At 42.6% G+C, this 20,251-nt stretch overlaps 1 protein-coding gene across 1 annotated transcript in view; it reads left to right on the top strand.

Moving 5' to 3' along the window:
• The window catches only part of RBL2 (RB transcriptional corepressor like 2), a 34,930-nt gene extending 16,925 nt beyond the window's left edge, over positions 1 to 18,005 (top strand). Inside the window, exons 14-22 of the mRNA XM_084812928.1 lie at positions 1,301 to 1,412; positions 3,120 to 3,395; positions 5,062 to 5,333; positions 6,989 to 7,165; positions 7,284 to 7,355; positions 8,679 to 8,769; positions 10,664 to 10,869; positions 15,288 to 15,452; positions 16,908 to 18,005. Of these exons, the coding sequence (XP_084669054.1) occupies positions 1,301 to 1,412; positions 3,120 to 3,395; positions 5,062 to 5,333; positions 6,989 to 7,165; positions 7,284 to 7,355; positions 8,679 to 8,769; positions 10,664 to 10,869; positions 15,288 to 15,452; positions 16,908 to 17,078 (1,542 nt within the window). The 3' untranslated portion in view covers positions 17,079 to 18,005. The remainder of the gene's footprint in view (positions 1 to 1,300; positions 1,413 to 3,119; positions 3,396 to 5,061; positions 5,334 to 6,988; positions 7,166 to 7,283; positions 7,356 to 8,678; positions 8,770 to 10,663; positions 10,870 to 15,287; positions 15,453 to 16,907) is intronic.
• The last annotated feature ends 2,246 nt before the right edge of the window (positions 18,006 to 20,251 follow it).

Genomic DNA, 20,251 nt, shown 5'->3' with positions numbered 1-20,251 from the left:
TCCAGCCAGCAGGGTCTTTTCTTACTGGTCAGGCTCATATGGAAATCTGTAGAAATGTTACCTAGCAACAGTCCCATTTGTTTCTCTGCTTTCATAATCTTGAGAAGTAATAAAGGAGAGGACAGTTATTAGACAGCAGTTCCTCACACCTGCAGTTAGCCCTCATGCCCTGTTACTCATCAGAAATGAGTCTCATTTACTTTCAGTCAGCAGTTGATTGGGCAAAAACAAGGAGATCCTGCAGAATGAGAGCAAGGTAGTGAAGGATAGGTGCGTAACCCTGGGGGGAGTACTTACCAAGCAGGCCAGCCGTATAGGTAAAGGCTCACTTTCCTGGAGATCTAGTACAGTGTCCCTCACCACTTCCTTAATATGTAAGAAAATACTGTGCCAATAATAAGAAAATGTGAAGATGTCTATTAAGTAAAAAAGAAGAAGCAATATCCCCTTCCAGTGTGGCCAGTTGATGTAGACGAACTAAAACATGGCCACCAAATTGGCCACCAATTTGAATGGCTTAAAAGGGGGTTGGACAAATTCATGGAGGGTAATGCTGTTGATGGCTACTAGTCCTGATGGCTGTATTCTACCTCCAGAATTAGAGGTAGTGTGCCTATGTACACCAGTTGCTGGGGAACATGGGTGGGAAGTTGCTGTTGCATTCGCGTCCTGCTTCTGGGTTTCCCGTGGGGAGCTGGTTAGCGGCTGTGTGAACAGAAAGCTGGAGTAGATGGACCCTTGGTCTGATCCAGCAGGGCTCTTCTTATGTTCTAATTTCACGGAAATCTATTGTTGTAGTTTAGGATGAATAATACGGTTTCCGGCATCTGCATTGGGTATCTAGTCATTATTTAACTGTCACTAAGGCTTAATTCAAATATTATGTTTCCTAATTTCCACACCAGGCTGTAGGATTGTGTGCTCCTTCCTCTCCCTGACATATTGTAACTCACCTTTCCTTGATTTGCTATATAACCGTAACTTGCTATTATGTCCAAATTCAAACCAATTATGGCAGGGTTGCCCAAAATCTGGGTTTGAATCATGCTTTGTAGGCAAGCCTGGTTTACATTTAACCATAATTAATGCTACGTTAAAACTGTGCTTTGGGGTAATTTTAGTAAGTGCTAGCTCTGTTTTGGACATAACTGCAAACAATTGGAAAGTATGTGGAATCCACAAATGGGCAGTGGGGAGGAAGAGTATATGAACCCACAACATTCTCTTCTAACAACAGACAGCAGTGTCTAAATAACTAGATTTTGCAAACAATAAAACTGCATAAACCTTATGTTTTTAGGTAATGCCGTCTCAGTATTTTGAAAGGTCAAATGGGAACAGTGTGGCAGGTTCCCCTTTAACCCCAAGGAGGCTAAATGAGGTTCGTGCTGAAACTGGAGCACTGGGAAAGGGTAAGAGTTTGCAAATCTACAGGGGACGAAAGGTTGTCTGTTGAGCAGAAATGACAAGCTCTGGATATTGAATTCCAGCACACAGAAAAATGTTTCAAATGCAGTAATATCTTTCGAAAAACTCAGGCTTTCAGAGATGTAGATTATTAAAAGCTTCAGTTGCTTGGTAGGTTCTGATAAATATGGAGATAAGTTTGAAAGCGGTGACAAATCTAAAAAAAAGTACCTGTCTTTGTCCCATTCAGGATCCTTGTTCTACCATATGAATTGCACCCTTTATCTTCTTTATTCCTTTTATCATCCTACTCAATAATAATGGAAAGGTTCCTCCTGTGCAAGCACCAAGTCATTGCTGACTCCTAGAGGGACGCCGCTTTTGCTGGCGTTTTCATGGCAGACTATAGTGGGGTAGTTTGCCATTGCCTTCCCCAGTCGTGATTACCTTTCCCCCAGCAAGCTGGGTACCCATTTTACCGACCTCGGAAGGATGGAAGGCTGAGTCAACCTGAGCCGGCTACCTGGGACCCAGCTTCCGCTGGGATTGAACTCAAGTCGTGGGGAGAGTTTCGGTTGCAATACTGCCTGCCGCCTACCAGTCTGCACCACACAAGGCTCCTCAATAATAGTACAAGGACACAATCCAGCCCCCAGCAAGGTGTGTGCTGAGCTCACATTTCCAAGCAATCTAAGCGCTGGAACGAGCAGCCACACGTGTCTACCCTGATCAATCTCTGAGTTCAGTGTGTGTGAAGAGCCCTCTACCTCTGCCATGCCTAGCAAACCAGGGACATCCTACTACCACCAGGGAATCAGGCAGCCTGGGAGACTGTTGGGCAGCAGGGCAGATGCAATTCTAACAGGATCCCCATCCTGTCCTGAGTGTGTGTGTGTGCATACACACACACGCACACCACCCAGCAAAAGCTGGATGGAGCATTTGGTCAGGGTGATGGAATTCCAGTAGATCACCCCACCTCCTGATTCCCAGGTCAGGCCTCCAACTTGTGCAACTCCATCAAACATGTATAACTAATCAATAAGCTAGGGCTTGTAGACGGTTGGTATTAATATTTCAATCCTTTCAGAATTTCTTCTGCTATTTTTATGTCTAGATACCCATTTTATTTTTAACAAAAGTTGAGATTTAGAGGATGGGAGCTTACATCTTGGAGAGCCAAGTACATGGCCAAATTAACATCAGTAATTGATGTAATTCTTTGTCATTATCACAGGGTGCAAAATCAGTATTTGTCTATAGTAGAAGATGCAGATTGGCTGTGACATGTGTCCCGTCAGTAAAGATTTTGCACACCGCAAGTGCACTTTCCCCATGAAAAAATATGTTCCGTTAGTCTGAAAGGTTGATTCATGTCTATTTGACACACTTTATCACAGGGAGTCTTGTGTTAGCGTTTTCACATGGAAATTATTACTTCTTAAGGCAACCCTATGTAACAGTAGGTGGTATTATATTGGGGGTAGGCGGGGAGGACTGAGGTTTGATCTGATATAACCTGTCACTTTGTGAGGGCATATTCATAAACATTATCCTCCATGAAATTGACAAGGTAAAATAATCTGACAGTCTCACCCAATGCACAGTGCGATTTAACGTTTAGTTTGGTCTCTGAGTGGGATTAACCTTTTAACAAGAAGCCATTGCTTGTAATTCCTGGACCCCTTTTTCTTCTTCTGTAACATCTGCAGGCCTTTCATCTTCTCCGTCCACACTTTATGAGAGATACAGCTCCCCAACAAGTAACCCTACTAGGAGAAGGTTGTTTGTTGATAACGACACGCCAGCTGAAGCCACTCGTACCCCTGTGAGGGTCTCCCAGCAGCCAGTGATCAATGCGATGCCTGTACAGAATGTCTCCTCAGAAACGATACCTGTCACTCCAGTACCTGGGCAGACTTTAGTAACTGTAGCAACAGCAACTGTAACTGCCAATAATGGGCAGACAGTTACAATTCCAGTACAAGGTAAGGGAGGAGTTTGATGATGAATGCATGGTCTTTGTAAGTGATGGGAAATGCCCACTGTGGTGGCTGTCAGGCTTATAGGGATGTGGGCCAAAAGGAAAATGGCAAAGTAAAGGTGTGTAACAGAGCTGTTGAACATACAACACACTGCTGTTGGACCCAGCCGCAGTGGTTCATTCATAAAATAGACATACTTTTGGTATATATATTTTTGTCTTCACTGAAGAGTTGGCTGTAATGCCAAGGAGTGTGAATAAGTGAGTAAATAATTCTGTCATTAATATTTAGGTTTTCTGGTATGTAAGCTGCTTCCAGTCCCAGGGGACATTGACCTTATTTTTTCTTTTGAAATTACATACATTGATCATAAGCATCTATTGTTCCAAATGTGAGTGTTATAAGCAGCCTCCCACAAAACCCACCCACCAACAAGTCAGGAGTGAGAAAGGCTTTCGTCTTGGCTAGTAAGAATGTCTAGGGGCCAAATATCATAGGAGCTGCCTTATACTGAGGCAGACCATTGCTCCATCTGGCAGTGGCTCTCCCCGGTTTCAGGGAGGAGTTTTTCCATCCCTACCTGGAGATGTCGGGGATTGAGCCTGAGACCTTCTGCATGCAAAGCATGTGCTCTACCATTGAGCTACAGCCCTTCCCTGAGTGGGAGGAGGGTGCATTGCAGCCCCTAAATTAGGCTGCCAGACAGCGTGATGTGGCTGTTCGGCAGAGCGGGTTTGTGTTGTGAAAGAATGGCATCCTTCTATCCCCTCTGGCAAGATCTGTCCCTCACCTGAGTTCTGAATGAACCTCAAAGAATGTAAAGGTGGGGAGGTGTGTGTGCGTGCGCATGCCTGGTCAGAAACATTTGCCCAGCATTAGGAGCACAATTGGAGTATTTATTTCAGGCACTCTTAGCTATCATGTAATTATTTGTGCAGACGGAATTAGCTTACTAGATGGAAGGAGAGAAAGAAAAAGCGTCTGTCCCAATTTCCCCTTCTTGTAGGTTGGCATTAAAACAAAGAGAAGAGGCACTGTGGAAAAAGTCCTGAGATCAGCTCCCTGCTACTAAAGCTTGCTTTCTTTTAAAAGCTGCTCAGGGCGGAGGCTTGGAGAAGGTACAGAAGTTAGTAATTAATCATGGCTTCTATGCTAGACTCTTAGACTGTGCGTACTTTGGAGTAAGGCCCACAAAAAGTGCACGCAACGTCTGAAAGAACTTGCCTAGAATTCCACTTCGAATCTTTTAAAGCAGTAATATTTATTTATGAAGTGCCTAATATGACTAGAAATCCATTTAAAGTGTTATCCAAAGCATCCTTGCCTGGAAGGAAGGCCTACTGAAACTCTGGTGGATTTGGATTTCGCAGCTGGCTGCTAGACAAAATTGTTGTTCAGTCGTGTCCAGCTCTTCGTGACCCCATGGACCATAGCACGCCAGGCCTTCCTGTCCTGCGCTCTCTCCCAGAGCATGCTCAAGTCCATATTCATTGCATCAGTGATGCTATCTAGCCATCTCATCCTCTGCCGTCCCCTTTTCCTTTTGCCGCTAGACAAAATACTTTGCCCCAAAGTGTAAATCCTTAGTTGGAAACCATTTCTGGATCCCCCTATCCCTCAGCTATTCATTTGCAGCATTGTATTTACTCCTTTCCTCTTACGTGTACAGGCATTGCCAATGAAAATGGAGGAATAACATTCATTCCAGTCCAGGTCAGTGTAAGTGGGCAGGCTCAAACACTATCCAGTTCCATCCAGCCTCTCAGTGCACAGACCCTTGCTGGGACTCTGAGTACTCAACAGGTGGCTGGTACAGCTCTTCAGTTACAAGGCCAGTTCCAACAGATTGCCCCTCCTGGAGAACAACGACAAAACCAGCAAATGGGCAGCACTTGTGGTAGATCCCGGAAGGCTGGCTCACTCTCACTCTTCTTTAGAAAGGTATATTATTCAGTGTGGAAAGTCTCATGTGTCACTGCATTGTGGGCTTGACTGGAAATATTATTTTATTTTATTTTTATTTATTGCATTTATACCCCGCCTTTCTTCCTCTCGCAAGGAACCCAAGGCGGCTTACATTATCCTCCTCCTCTCCATCTTATCCTCACAACAACAACCCTGTGAGGTGGGTTGGGCTGAGAGTCTGTGACTGGCCCAAAGTCACCCAGTGAGCTTCCATGGCCGAGTGGGGACTAGAACCCGGATCTCCCAGCTCCTAGTCCAATACTCTTGCCACTACACCACACTGGCTCTCAAATACAAACAACCCTTCCCTCTTTGGGGAATAATCTGGTCAGAGAGCGTATCATTCAGAGAAAACTGAAAAGATACACTGAGACCATTTTTTTTTCTGGAATACCCTGCCTGCAGTAATGGGAGTGTAAAAGCCACATTGTTCTGGCTGATTTGATGGTAAAATTTGTGAACTAGAGCATGGGATGAACGAATATCCAAAGATCTGAACTTTAATGTGTGGTCTTCTGAAGTCGGCCTTCCCCAACCTAGCGCCCTCCAGTTCTGTTGGACTACAACACCCATGATCTACCATGCCAATGGCCATCTTGGCTGGGGATGATGGGCATTGTAGTAAAATACATCTGGAGGGTGCCAGGTTGGGGGAAGGCTGCTCTAAGTGCTGAGACATATAAGGATCCTTAGGCTGATCTTTGTGTAATCTCCAACCTTCCTTGATGCTGTTTTAGAAGGGCGGAGCTTTGTACCTCTTCACCAAGTAGGGATGTTGGAGAAATCCGTTTGAGGGGTGGAGCTTGGTGAGGTCAGTGGCTCGGCCCCCTGGAGTTTGGCTTGATCACCCGCAAGTTGGCCCAACTCACTGTGAAGTCAGGCTCATTCACAGGATTTGGGGGGGGGGGGGAGTGCAAATCACCATTCACGCAAAATGGCCTGTCATTTTGCGCAAAAACCCCTCAGCAACGTTCCTGGGTTTCGGGAACTATTTCACAGCTCGGCAAAAGGGCCGGATTTCGCTGTGATGGGCAACCCTAGTACCAAATGCTGTTCCACAACTTCATTATGTCTTTCTAAATCCACAAAGGGCATCCTAGCCTGTCACCCACTTAGATGTTCCCCCCAGCATGGTTTCTTCCCCTCTCATCTCTTTTTACCCCATATGCATTCCCTAATATTGCTGCATTGATTCTAAGAAAGGACTCCATTGTTCTTTCCATACTCTTTCAGCACCATATAGGCCTATGCAGCCACCTTCTTGAGAAATATTGGATAGCTGAATTGAGTTTTTGAAATGGGAGCAAAAAGGATACCCTCATAAAAAAGTAATGGATATTTTAGGGCTGTAGCACTAGATAAGTAATGGCTATTTGCGAATAGCTGCTGTATGATGGGATGGCTAAGTTAAAGGGAAGTGACATTTCTGTGCAAACCTCTTGAGGATCAGGTGGAATTTTGTGGATAAAATCAGGTATACACAAGTCTGCTAAGTAAGACCGCTCATATACTTTTGCTAACCAACGTAAGAGGGGTTTTATAATTAAAGAATTCACATCTTTGATATGAAAAGCAAAACTTTAAAAACACCTAGTCTTAGGCTAGTTCTGAGTGTCTTCTCCCTCCAACAGGTGTTTCACTTAGCAAGTGTCCGTCTACGGGATCTCTGTCTCAAACTGGATATTTCAGATGATCTGAGGAAGAAAATCTGGACATGTTTTGAGTTCTCACTGGTACAGTGCTCTGAGCTCATGATGGACCGGCATTTAGACCAGCTCTTAATGTGTGCTATTTATGTAATAGCAAAGGTAAAGCTTCACAAAAAGTTTATAGGTTGGGCTAAATCCCTCTAAAGGCAAGAGATCTAATAGTACAAGTACTAGGCAATACTTATAAACCCAAATGAATTCCCCTTTTGTATCCTAGGTTACAAAAGAAGACACATCATTTCAGAACATCATGCGCTGCTATCGGACCCAACCGCAAGCTAAGAGTCATGTAAGCATATTTTGTTTGAATATAACATTTAAACCACATTCTCAGTTCGGGGTGAGAAAGCATCCAAGAATGGGTTAACTCCACCTATCCCCCAGGAAAGGCAAGAATCACCTGCTAGAGAAACATTGAATTAGGCTGACTACTCTCTGGCTCCAACCCCACACCTTCCCTGCCTTCCATCCAGGATAGAGTGCTTGCTCCATTTTGCTCCCTCAAATCTTTGACATGATTCTAGAGCCTTACTCTAGAATTTGAGGGAATTTGCTCCCTCAAATCTTTGACATGATTCTAGAGCCTTTTTCCCCTTAGTGGTCTCTCTTTCTTCTAACTACATAGCACCCTCCCCCCAGTCCAATAGGGAGACCTGTCAGCAGTTCCAGCAGTACTGTACCCCCTGGGGGGTGGGGGAGGCAGGGGGAGAGTCCGCTTTCTTCATTTCTGCAGGGGGGTTTGTAACACTATTCTAACATCATCCTCGGTTTATCTGTCTTCAGCTTGGCCACAGGATGGAACTGGGAGGTAGACCCAGAAGGTAGTCAGCCTAATGCAGAGTTTTCCTAGGTGATCCCTGCCTTTCCTGGGGGTGGGGGTGGGGAGTGAGGAGTTAACCCATTCTTGGATGTCTTCATCACCAAACCAGAAGGAGCCTTCTCAGTAAGTGACCAATGTTCTGTTCAGTATGCTTTATTGAATGTTTTCCAAATTGGATATTTCATTTCAAATCAGATTTTGGTTATTGGAAAAATTTGAGATACTTATACAGTATGTAAAATTAATATGGCATACTTTAGACTCTTGCACTGCTGCTAGGTTTTATTGTGGTTGTATTGTTATATTGTGGTTTTAATGTTCTATATATTTTAAATTGTTTTATTGTGTGTTGTTTGGTTTTAATTTTTGTGAACCGCCCAGAGAGCTTCGGCTATTGGGCGGTATAGAAATGAAATGAAATGAAACAAAATGAAATAAATAAATAAATAAATAAATAGTTTTGTTTACTAAATAGAAATCAAAACATCAGACCCTGGTCAAATTAAGGCATTGGAAAACTTTTATTTTCCCCCCAGAAAATCCATATCACTGTATACAAAACATGCAGAAATGGAATATTGCTCACTTGGAATGCCCTATTCATTTACGTAGAGGAAGCCATTCATGCAACTCCATTGGAATGAATGGCGCAGCACATGCTTGCAACTGTTCCATGTAGCAAGGCATGTGTGGAACTTTCTGTACAAATAATTAAGAGTAACATTTTACATTCAGAGCTTTTGTTTATATGAGCGGGCTTCTATAATCTACCACAACTTTGGCTTTTTGAAGGTGTATCGAAGTGTCTTGATTAAAGGCAGAAGACGAAGGCATTCAGGCAGTAGTGACAGCAACAACCAGCGGCATTCCCCAACGGAGAGAAGTAAGTGGTTGCAACATTAAAAAAAAAAAAAAAACAATGGAAAAGGTAAAGCAAGCATACAGTATCTGCCAGGTTTGATTTTTACATTAATCTGGTGAACATACAACTTAAAAAAAATCCCCCCCCAATCCTTTATTCTCCCTCTTCTTTAAGCTTACTGATATAATTAAAAAAACAATTCTAGAAATGTATGGAAGAGAGAAAACTGTTAGGTAATTAAAGTAAATAGGGAAACACATTCTTTAGCTGTTTACTTGAACTTCCAAAAGGTTTCTGACAAAGTCCCTCACTAAAGACTCCTGAGCAAACTTAGCAGTCATGGGATAAGATTAGAGGTCCTCTTCTGGTTAGGTTGGTTAAAAAACAGAAAGCAGAACAGGAAGAAATGGTCATTTCTTGCAATGGAGCAATTTAAAGTCTGGGGTCCCCCAAGAATCTGTTTTGAGACCAGTGCTTTTTAATTTGTCAATAAATGATCTATAGTGAGGTGGCCCAGTTCATTTAATTGCGCAAAATTAAGTAGAGTGATTAAAATAATGGGGTTGTGAAGAGCTCCAAGAGAGTCTCTAAACTAGAGGAATGGGTATTAAAATGGCAAATGCAGTTCAGTGTAAGGAAATGTAAATCCTAATTTCTTTATATGCTGTGTGAGCTGGTGGTGACTGACCAGGAAAGGGATCTTGGGATTGTGGTGTATAGCTTGGTGAAACTGTCAACCCAGTGTGTGGCTGATGTGAAAAATGCAAATTCCATGTTGGGGCATTGTTAGGAAAATAATAAAGAATTAACTGCCAATATCATAATGGCATTGTATAGATCTATAGTGGAATCATATCTGGAATACTGTATACAGTTCTGGTCACTGGACCTCAAAAAGCATATTGTAGAGCTGGAAAAGTTTCAGAAAAGGGCAACCAAAATGATGAATGGGCTGGAGCAATTTCCCTGTGGGGGAAGGTTACAACGTTTGGGCTTTTTAGCTTAGGAAAACAGATGAGTAACGGAGAGTCATGATAGAGGTGTATAAAGTTACACATGGTGTGGAGAAAGTGGACGTAGTAATTCTGGATCGCGTTCTCAACTGAGGTAATCCAGTAATGCTACTACTTCACACAGCGCGTAGTTCAACTGTGCAATTCAATACCACAAGATACAGTGACGGCCACCAACTTGGATGACGTTTAAAAGGGGATTAAACAAATTAATGGAGGAGAAGACTATCAGTGGCTACTAGTCCTGATGGCTGTACGCTACCTCCAGTACTGGAGGCAGTATGCCCCTGTATACCAATTGCTGGGGAACACAAACAGGAGGGTGCTATTGCACTCATGTCCTTGTCGTGCTGGTCTAGATAGGCCTGTAGTCTGATCCAGCATGTGTCTTATGACGACATGACTAAGGCCGTAATCCTCTGTACACTTAACTTGGCAGTAAGCCCCATTGAACACAGTAGGTTGTAGTTCTGTAAACATAAGTAGGATTGTACTGCATGTGTAGATGTGAGCCACAGAAATCCAAATAGACATAATGGTCCATGCTTGTCTAAATGGTATAAGCAACTTGTTGAACAGAGAGATGTACTTAGACCGTTTGACCATCATACTGTGTAGCTTTTAGCTTCACAACCATGAGGACTAGAAACATATTGGAATTCTTTTTTTAAAAAAAAACACTATGAAAGAGTAACTGGGTTGCAGCTTAGCTACATATGCTGTGAGGACTTACTAGGAAGAAGGTCAACTACCCCAGTCTGTGCGGGGATACTTTTGGGAATCTTCCAGTGGCAAAGAAAAATGTAGAATAAAAGATGTTGTGATTTATTTATTTGCTCAGTAGGTTCTTAAAAAATCGTAGCCAGTGAGCATTGTTAAAACCGTGAATTATGCCTTCATAGCAAGCAGAGACTCGAGTCCAGTGATGAGATCTAGTAGCACCTTGCCAGTACCGCAGCCCAATAGCGCCCCCCCTACTCCAACACGCCTGACTGGAGCCAACAGTGATATTGAGGAAGAAGAGCGTGGGGACCTGATTCAGTTTTATAATAATGTCTACACTGACCGAATTAAAGACTTTGCCCTGAAATACTCCTCAGCCAGTGGAGTAAGTAACCTTATTCTCCATAATGACTAAGTTGCAGTCTTACTGTCTGATGCTGAAAAGCATTTGTGTCATCCTGTCTACTTGGAGGTCCTTGAAGCACAACCCAGTGTTGCTTAAAAAACAGTACATTTAGCTGTGAAGAATAAATGCTCTCGGTGTTTTGTTCATTTGTTTTTATCGGTGGACCCTTCAGAGTAGATTTGGGGGCATGTGCGATGGGAGGGGAGGATGGGGAAGCCCTGTTTTGCTGGCAAAACAACTAAGTTGCATGCAACGCTGGATGCCAAGAGCCTGCCTGAATAGAAAGATCTTTTCCCATCAATGGAATAACAGAGCTGGCCTGGCAGGGAATTCCTGTTTACGCTGGTAGGGGTGGGGTGCGACCAGTGTATTAATCCCATAGTCAGGTCCCTTATTAAAATGGTCTACATCTATCTCTAGTAGTTGTGTTGCTAGCAGGATATTTATGTACTCTGTGTGTAGAATAGCCTGTTATGTTAGGTTTAGGAATGGATAAACAACAGAACACAAACAGCAAAGAGTTTTGTGGCACCTTAAAGACTAACTGGGAGTGTTCAGATGATCAGTGGGGGAAACAACGCAGCGTTGGTTGTTTCCCCCGCCAATGCCAGTCGCAGGATCAGAATTACTCCAATTACCTGCGCTGCATCATCCAAACACGGTGCAGCTGTAGTGACTTTTCACCCAGCCTACAATCCCTACTGCAAGCCATGGGTTGTACAGTGTGTGCAAAGTCACCGTGGCCATGCTGCACACTGGGTTTGGATGACATGGCAACCTATGATGCAATGCAGGTAATGAGGGTTCATTTTGGCACAAATATGCATGGATTGTAGTCCACTTCAGCAGATGAATAAAGTGTTACCCTGAGTTACAGATACATTTGCATATATTTGGGGTGGGGATTGTAAACAGTGAGGTCAGAGGAAAATGAAATGCAGAAAATGCAGAGAGTGACAATCACGTTATTGGCAGTGGCCATTTGCAAAACAGTTGTAACTGGCATTGATACCCAATGCCAGGATATTTGTGTTAAACTAATTAAACATGTACTGTGATTTCAACAACAACAGTAAAACCTTTATCCCAGTTCAAACTGCAGGAGATAGAGATGAATGTCTTGATGACTCAGCAGTCTTTTGTTGTAATCTTCCTTTGAAGTTTCTTTGCTGTATAATGGCCACTTTAAAGTCAGTAACAGAGTGTCCTTGGTGGCTAAAGCGTTCTCCCATTAGTTTTTGATACTGACATTTCCGAAGTCATAGTTGTCCATTTATTCTTTTGCACAGAGACTGGCCTGTTTATCATATGTAGAACACAGAAAGGCATTGCTAGGAGATTCTGGCATAGAGAACATTGGAAGATGAGCTGGTGAATGCCAGATGTTGTGGGTCCTGTGATAGTGTTGCCAGGATAGATATGCAGGCAGAATTGTCACCTTGTTTTTTTGCTGGGTTTGTCCCATGTTTGTATCCTTGTTATGTGGTCTGTTATTGCTGGGGAGTAGCTGTTTAGTAGGGAAAACCACTAAACCGTTCAGGTATGACCTAAATCATATCCCTGATGAATATACAGTGGAGGTGAGGAATAGATTTCAGGGATTAGACCTGATAGACAGAGTGCCTGAGGAACTATGGACGGAGGTCCGTAACATTGTTCAGGAGGCAGCAACTCAATCCATCCCAAAGAAAAAGAAATGCAAGAAAGCAAAGTGGCTGTCTGATGAGGCTTTACAAGTAGCTCATGAAAGAACGGAAGCGAAAAGCAAGGGAGAAAGGGGAAGATATACCCAACTGAATGCAGAGTTCCAGAGAATAGCAAGGAGAGACAAGAAGGCCTTCTTAAATGAACAATGCAAAGAAATCGAGGAAAACAACAGAATGGGAAAGACTAGAGATCTCTTCAAGAAAATTAGAGATCTCAAGGGAACGTTTTGTGCAAAGACGGGCATGATAAAGGACAAAGAAGGCAGGGACCTAACAGAAGCAGATGAGATTAAGAAGAGGTGGCAAGAATACACAGAAGAACTATACAGGAAAGATCTGAATGTCCCTGATAGCCATGATAGTGCGGTCACTGAACTTGAGCCGGACATCCTAGAGAGTGAAGTCAAGTGGGCCTTAGGAAGCATTAGTAACAACAAAGCTAGCGGAGATGACAGTATTCCAGCCAAGCTATTTAAAATCCTAAAAGATGATGCTGTTAAAGTGCTGCATTCAATATGCCAACAAATCTGGAACACTCAACAGTGGCCACAAGACTGGAAAAGGTCAGTTTACATTCCAATTCCAAAGAAGGGCAATGCCAAAGAGTGTTCAAACTACCGCACAATTGCGCTCATTTCACATGCCAGCAAGGCGATGCTCAAAATCCTACAAGCTAGGCTTCAGCAGTATGCGAACCGAGAACTACCGGAAGTACAAGCTGGGTTTAGAAGAGGCAGAGGAACTAGAGATCAAATCGCCAACATTCGCTGCATCATGGAGAAAGCAAGAGAATTCCAGAAAAACGTCTATTTCTGCTTCATTGACTACGCTAAAGCCTTTGATTGTGTGGATCACAACAACCTGTGGCAAATTCTTAAAGTGATGGGAGTACCAGACCACCTTACCTGTCTCCTGAGAAACCTGTACGAGGGTCAAGAAGCAACAGTAAGAACCAGACATGGAACAACCGATTGGTTCAAAACTGGGAAAGGAGTACGACAAGGCTGCATATTGTCACCCTGCTTATTTAACTTATATGCAGAGTACATCATGAGAAATGCCGGGTTGGATGAATCAGAGGTCAGAATTAAGATTGCTGGGAGAATTATCAACAACCTCCGATATGCAGACGATACCACCCTAATGGCAGAAAGCGAAGAGGATCTAAAGAGCCTCTTGTTGAGGGTGAAAGAGGAGAGTGCAAAAGCTGGTTTGAAACTCAACATTAAAAAAACAAAGATCATGGCATCTGGCCCTATCACTTCCTGGCATATAGAAGGGGAAGAAATGGAAGCAGTGACAGATTTTACTTTCTTGGGCTCCAAGATCACCGCAGACGGTGACTGTAGCCATGAAATTAAAAGACGCTTGCTCCTTGGGAGGAAAGCTATGGCCAACCTAGACAGCATAGTAAGAAGCAGAGACATCACCTTGCCGACAAAGGTCCGTCTAATCAAAGCTATGGTTTTCCCAGTAGTAATGTATGGCTGTGAGAGCTGGACTATAAGGAAGGCTGAGCGCCGAAGAATTGATGCTTTCGAACTGTGGTGCTGGAGAAGACTCTTACGAGTGCCCTGGACTGCAAGGAGGTCAAATCAGTCCATCCTAAAGGAAATCAACCCTGAGTGCTCATTGGAAGGACAGATAATGAAGCTGAAGCTCCAATATTTTGGCCATCTAATGCGAAGAGAAAACTCCCTGGAAAAGACCCTGATGCTGGGAAAGACTGAAGGAAAAAGGAGAAGGGGACGGCAGAGGATGAGATGGCTAGATAGCATCACGGATGCAATGAATATGAACTTGAGCACGCTCCGGGAGAGAGCGCAGGACAGGAAGGCCTGGCGTGCTATGGTCCATGGGGTCACGAAGAGTCGGACACGACTGAACGACTGAACAACAACAAGCTGTTTAGTTGGAGGCGGGGGCTGTCTATAAGCAAACACAGGTCTGCAACCCAAGGTCTGTGAGAGGGAAGTGTCATTGCCAAGATGGGCTGATCATACATTTGAGTGGTTTTAGATGGAAGCTGTAGGTGACAAAGTGATGTCTGTCATGTTCTTTTCTAGGCCTGCCCTGCACTAAATTATTCATGGGTAGAAGTCTGGCCTTGTAGATCTTCTTTTCCCCGCTTTTCCCCCCTTTATTGGGTGGGTATTGTAGTTTGGGCATTTCTCAATGCATAAGTTGTGGGTCTATCAGAGCTTGAACACTACAGTTATATTGCAGGATTTGGATATAAGACAATAGATTTTGTGGTGTGTTCTGGGTAGAAGCTGGAAGCATGAAGTGGACTCTGGTCCATGAAAGCTTATGTCATAATACATCTGTTAGTCTTTAAGGTGTTTATTTGTTGCAACAAACTTACATGGCTATCCCTCTGGGAATCGTTAAAATCAGAACCCAGCACTCACTTTGTATTTGAAGTGGTAAATTCTTGTGTCCTAGGTCTTTGAAATATGGTTTTGTCACAGCAAGAATCCTGAATTCATTCCGAAATAGTTATATTATGCAGTCCCAAAAATAGTACGTCAGCCTTATTGATGCAAAAGCAAAGTATATCCAGTCAGAATGCAAAATGCTATCCTACTGATGTCCAGATCTGTTTGCATCATCACAATATAAATGCATGACACTGTAATTTCTCTGCTTGGTTGATAACCACATATTAATGTTATTGCTTTTTCATGATAGGCTGAAGCTCCTCCCCTTTCTCCATATCCTTTTGTAAGAAGTGGCTCTCCACGCAGAATACAGTTGTCTCAGAACCACTCAGTTTACATCTCCCCTCACAAAAATGAGTCTGCACTTTCTCCACGTGAGAAAATATTCTACTACTTCAGCAGCAGCCCATCAAAGGTAAAAGCTGATCATTGATCTCTAAAATTTGCCATTAGCCATCAGATATGGTGAAAGTTAAAGTCAATGAAACAATAGTTACATTATTTCACAAGACATATATCCTTTTCTTTGTAAATATTCTTGCCTTGAGACTGCTTGTGGGTTCTTCCTTTTGTACGTGTGACATGTGAAACGATTACAGAAAACGAAATACTAATTGTTTGCATTTGTTTTGATTATTTCCCAGTAAGATTCAGTCAGGACTTGATGCCAGAATTTAGGTGGTAGTTAGAAACTGCTGCAGCGAAATGTAGATAAGCTCAAGATCTGGAAAAAAGGTTAATACAATCCCATTTTTGTTTGGGATCTGTAACGATCTTAAAAATATATGTTCTGTTTAGCGACGCAGTACTTGGTTATGGGACATATTTTAGAGCTTCTGAGCTTAGCCCTCTACACATCAAAAGGTTAGAGGATTTTAAGAAAAATGCCTTTAGTTGTCCTTGCCTACCGAATGTGACTGTGATTACTTCTTTGTTCATGGCTCTTACAAACAACCAGAGACTTATTCTACCTTTACTCTCTTAGGCTGCAGTTCTAGGCATGCTTACCTGGGTGAAGGCCCCATAAAATAGAATGGAATTGCCACATAATCATAGGACCAAGTTATAAACGGAGTGTCTTCCCTTTCTGGAGAAAAATGTGGGCTTGTTATGATTCCTGTTGTAAAACAGATTTGGTTTCAAAACCGATGCCCCCTTCCAGACTGTCTCCATATAAGCAGAAAACCTCTCTTCCAACCAGATTAATTGCTGTGAACCAAGAGAGCTTCAGCTATTGGGCAGTATAGAAATGAAAGAAGGAAAGCCTTCCAGCAGACAGACCCAACAACTGAAGAGATACCCATGCCTAAGGCTTTAAATCAAAATCAACACAGCATTGAACAGTTGTACAGATAAGCCTGCAAGGTTCCTGCTCATGGTGGCATGCAAAACATATCTGATGCAACTTCCAGCAGGGGTGGCCTGCATGCGTCCCCCTCTGCTCCCTGCCACACACCCCAATATTTAATTTAAACAAACATAATGGGATTATGGAGTGCTAAAAGAGACAGGTTCAGTGGTGTGCTGCCCATTCTTTTTTTTTTAAAAAAACTGTTTTAACAATGTGGCCTGCAGGGGAGTCTGGGGGGGCAAAAATGGCCCCCAGACCTCCTGCAGTTGTGCACCCTCGATGTACAGTAACCGCTGTCAGATTAGTCACCTTTAGAGCTCCTACAACAGCTCTCGGGCCGTGGGCTGAAAACCACCAGGTTGAGGATATATACTATGATACAGTACAGCTGTACTGTGGAAGCTTCATAAGTAGATTTGTCTCTAGGGCCAGGTTCTCAGAGGAACAAATGCTCTATTTAACTTGAATAACTAGTAAACTGTAGCGCTCACCGTTTTACTTGTTGATGGTATGTTTCAGAGGCTTCAAGAGATCAACAGTATGATAAGAACTGGGGAGACATCAACAAAGAAGAGGGGCATTGTCCTGGAGGAGGGGGCAGAATCACCGGCCAAGCGTATGTGCCCAGAAAATCACACTGCCCTACTGAGGAGATTACAAGATGTGGCAAATGACAGAGGCTCCCATTGACCTCAAATCGACTAACTTGGGGTTGTTTGTTTTCTGTGTGTTTTGTCCTCCGGAATTTGGCCAGCAGTGATAGGCCTGGCAATCTCCACCTCTTTGAGGCACTTTCCATGGAGAAATGAAGGATTTTTGAGCCCCATCCAAGGGTGTGCTGCTTCTGATACCAGCTGAACTGCAACTCTTGAAGAAGCCTTAGTCGACCTTGTAGCAGAGGACTGCAGCACTATAATCCTACTTGGCTGGGAAGAGTGGAGACTATTTCTTTTATTGTCTTAATGCTAGAATGGAAAATGCCACACCAGTCTTGCTTAGGTGTATTCCAAGGGAGCGTTGACAGCTGCAGTTTTCGGACTACAGCATTTTTAACTTATTTGGCAGAAGTGACTGATAAATACTTAGTCCAGTAGGAACTGGTGATGAGTAGTATTCTTACATTAGTTCAGAGAGCTTTTTTTTAGCTATTTGGTAATCTATCAGTGTAATGCTTCGAATTTCTAGCATTGAAAAAAGATACATTTGGAAGTAAGTCAAACAGTGATGATGGAATTGATGCTATGACCTTGGCTACCTGCTCCAGGGAACAGACATTGTACCCATTTTAAAGTGGGAGTGCTAAAGGCTGCAGCGCAAAGTAGTTAACACTACACTGCAGCTAGAAGAGAACAGTATTTTAGCAAACCTTCAGGAAAAATTAAATCCGCTCTTTTCTAGTTTTCTTTCATGTGCCCTTCAAGATATTAAGTGTCCCCATGTTATGTATATACAACACTTTCAGGTTGTTGTTTTTAGCTGTGCAATGTTTTAAGAGAACTTTATCAAGAAGGTAGCACTTCAGCTGCTCTAAAGCATTGTTTTGAAATGCAGATTAGAGAGTTGGCTACTTTGCAATGGCACTTTTAAAAATATATTTTAAATAGCCAAACCATAAGATACGTGTTTAATTGCTTGAATTCTATTTATTTTGGAAGTGCACAGTGGTAATATTCAACTTGTAGACATTAGTTTTTAGGGTATGTCTTCCTTGTTCTCCAGCCTATATAAATAGTTGCAGGCTGTGTGTCTCCAACAGCCCTTCTCATATTAAAATTACAGTAGGCTTAGCGTTACTGGACAACATTGCAGGTAGCCAGTGCATTGTAATGCTTAACCTATGTTATGGAGAGACTGCCATGAATTACTGCTTTCAGGAAGAAAACACTGTACATGGGTGATATATGCTTCTCCGCATACACAGAGTTTGACTAAGGCATAATAGCTCCATTTTAAGTTATCCTACTTATATGGAAGTATTAGGCAAGTGAAAATAAAAGGCAATGAAAAGTAGTACACAGCAGGCAATCTAATGGCCAGTTTTAGGAGTAGTAGACTGGTTTTCAAATACTGCAACTGTTGAAGAGAGCCCTATTATGCATTATTGATGGCTGTGAACACAGAGTTGACAGCAAATCTGTGCTTCTCTCTAACCGTATGCTTCCAAGAGAACCTAAACCTTTATATCCTTCAGTAGGTTTGCAGAGGGTTTTTTTTAAAGTTCTGCTTTCTGAATTTCCCACCAACCTACACCTTATATGGATTTCTTGCTTGGGGGATGTAGTACACATTTGCAATGTAAGAACTCTTGAGAAATGGCAAAAATCAGCTTTGCTTTTGTAGATCACTTTCCAACACTACAGTATAAAACACATTTAAAAATGCTTAAATTGGCTACTTGTTTTTGAAGAAAAAGCAGCCACATGGCATTTATACTCCTTTCCTGCTGAAAGTACCTCCCCTTTCACCTGCAAACAGCTTCTGGAGAAGAGGGAGAAGAACCATTTGTAGTGTGAAATCAGGGTCCCATGGCTGCTTTTACTTCAAATTAAAATGGCCACTTCAAACATACTTCAAGAAGCATGCATATAGCATTATTAATTTGAGTTTTATCCCACCTTTCCAGCAAGAAGTAACACTCGAGGTGGTTATTAATAACACCAAGATTAAAATGAACTTAATTAAAACAAAATTAAGCATAATTAAAAGCACAACAGTAAGATTACGAGTAGGTTAGCTTTTAGTGATGCATTTCAACTGAGACAAATCCATTGTAGGCTGGTGTAGTTTAGGTGATTCTTCTAGTACTTCTAGTTTCTGTAAGTCAACCGTACAGGCTCATTGAGCTTGATCCCCTGCTACTCTGAGTCAGTTGACATCCTGTACTGACCTGTGTGTGTTTGGGGGGGGGGGGGGAGATCCACAATGAATGTTGAATTTGTGTACTATTGTCAATTGTGTTGAGCATAGCAGTTTTAAGGCTGAATATGTACAATGACCTGTGCTTTGGAAGACAGCACAAAGTAGTCACCACTTGTCAGTAATCTCAGTAGATCTCACTATATTTGGAAAAAGCAATCAGTTTGGGAAAAGTTTAAGAAAAAAATGAAGCTGCCTTATAAGCAGCCATGCTGTGGTGCTATATGAACAAGCCCTGGCATTTTTAGTTAAAATGAACTTGGGCAGCCTCAGGCATCTGTGCTCCTTCCTCCCATTGCACAGAGAAGTTTCTCTGCCCTGGTTTGAGACAAACTGGTAAATAGTGGTTTGCCTCAAACAAGGGCAGCTGCTTTACTGTTCATTCATATAGCACCAACCAGTGGTTTGCTATTTTTTAGAAGGAGCTTAAGGCAGAGTACATCATTTGATCCTAATTTTTATCTTAACAACCCTGTGTCTTATGTTAAGCTGAAATATTTTTATAGGCCCAAATTAAGTTTCACAGCTGAGTTGGGATTTGTGCCTGGATTGCCAGAGGTTTAATCTAAGCCCGTAGAGCACACGGGCTTCCTTACTCAGTTTAAGCCAGTAGCATCTACTGTGACTAGCAGCAGTTGTTCAACATCTGCTAATCCTGCAGCCCAAGATCCCTTTAACCAAAGATGCCAACCTTCAAATGTAAGCCTCTGTGGTGTACAAAAAGTGTGCTCTACAACTGAGTTTAGTATCTTGTTTAAAGTTATGCTCTCTATTACACACCCCGCTGCTATACAAAAGTCTCCTTTCTTGCAGAGGGTAAATACAGTGGGGATCTACAAGTTTGTTTCATCATCACACAACCACTAGGGATATTTTGGAATACAAAAACCACGGAAGTTGGAGATGGATTCCCCTCAAGAGTAAATGCTCATCTGACAGACAAGTCT

This window comes from Heloderma suspectum, chromosome 8 (genome assembly GCF_057233095.1).
Source record: "Heloderma suspectum isolate Gila_16-S chromosome 8, 16-S_ref, whole genome shotgun sequence".
Taxonomy (NCBI): domain Eukaryota; kingdom Metazoa; phylum Chordata; class Lepidosauria; order Squamata; family Helodermatidae; genus Heloderma; species Heloderma suspectum.
This window is presented reverse-complemented; position numbering and strand designations above follow the sequence as displayed.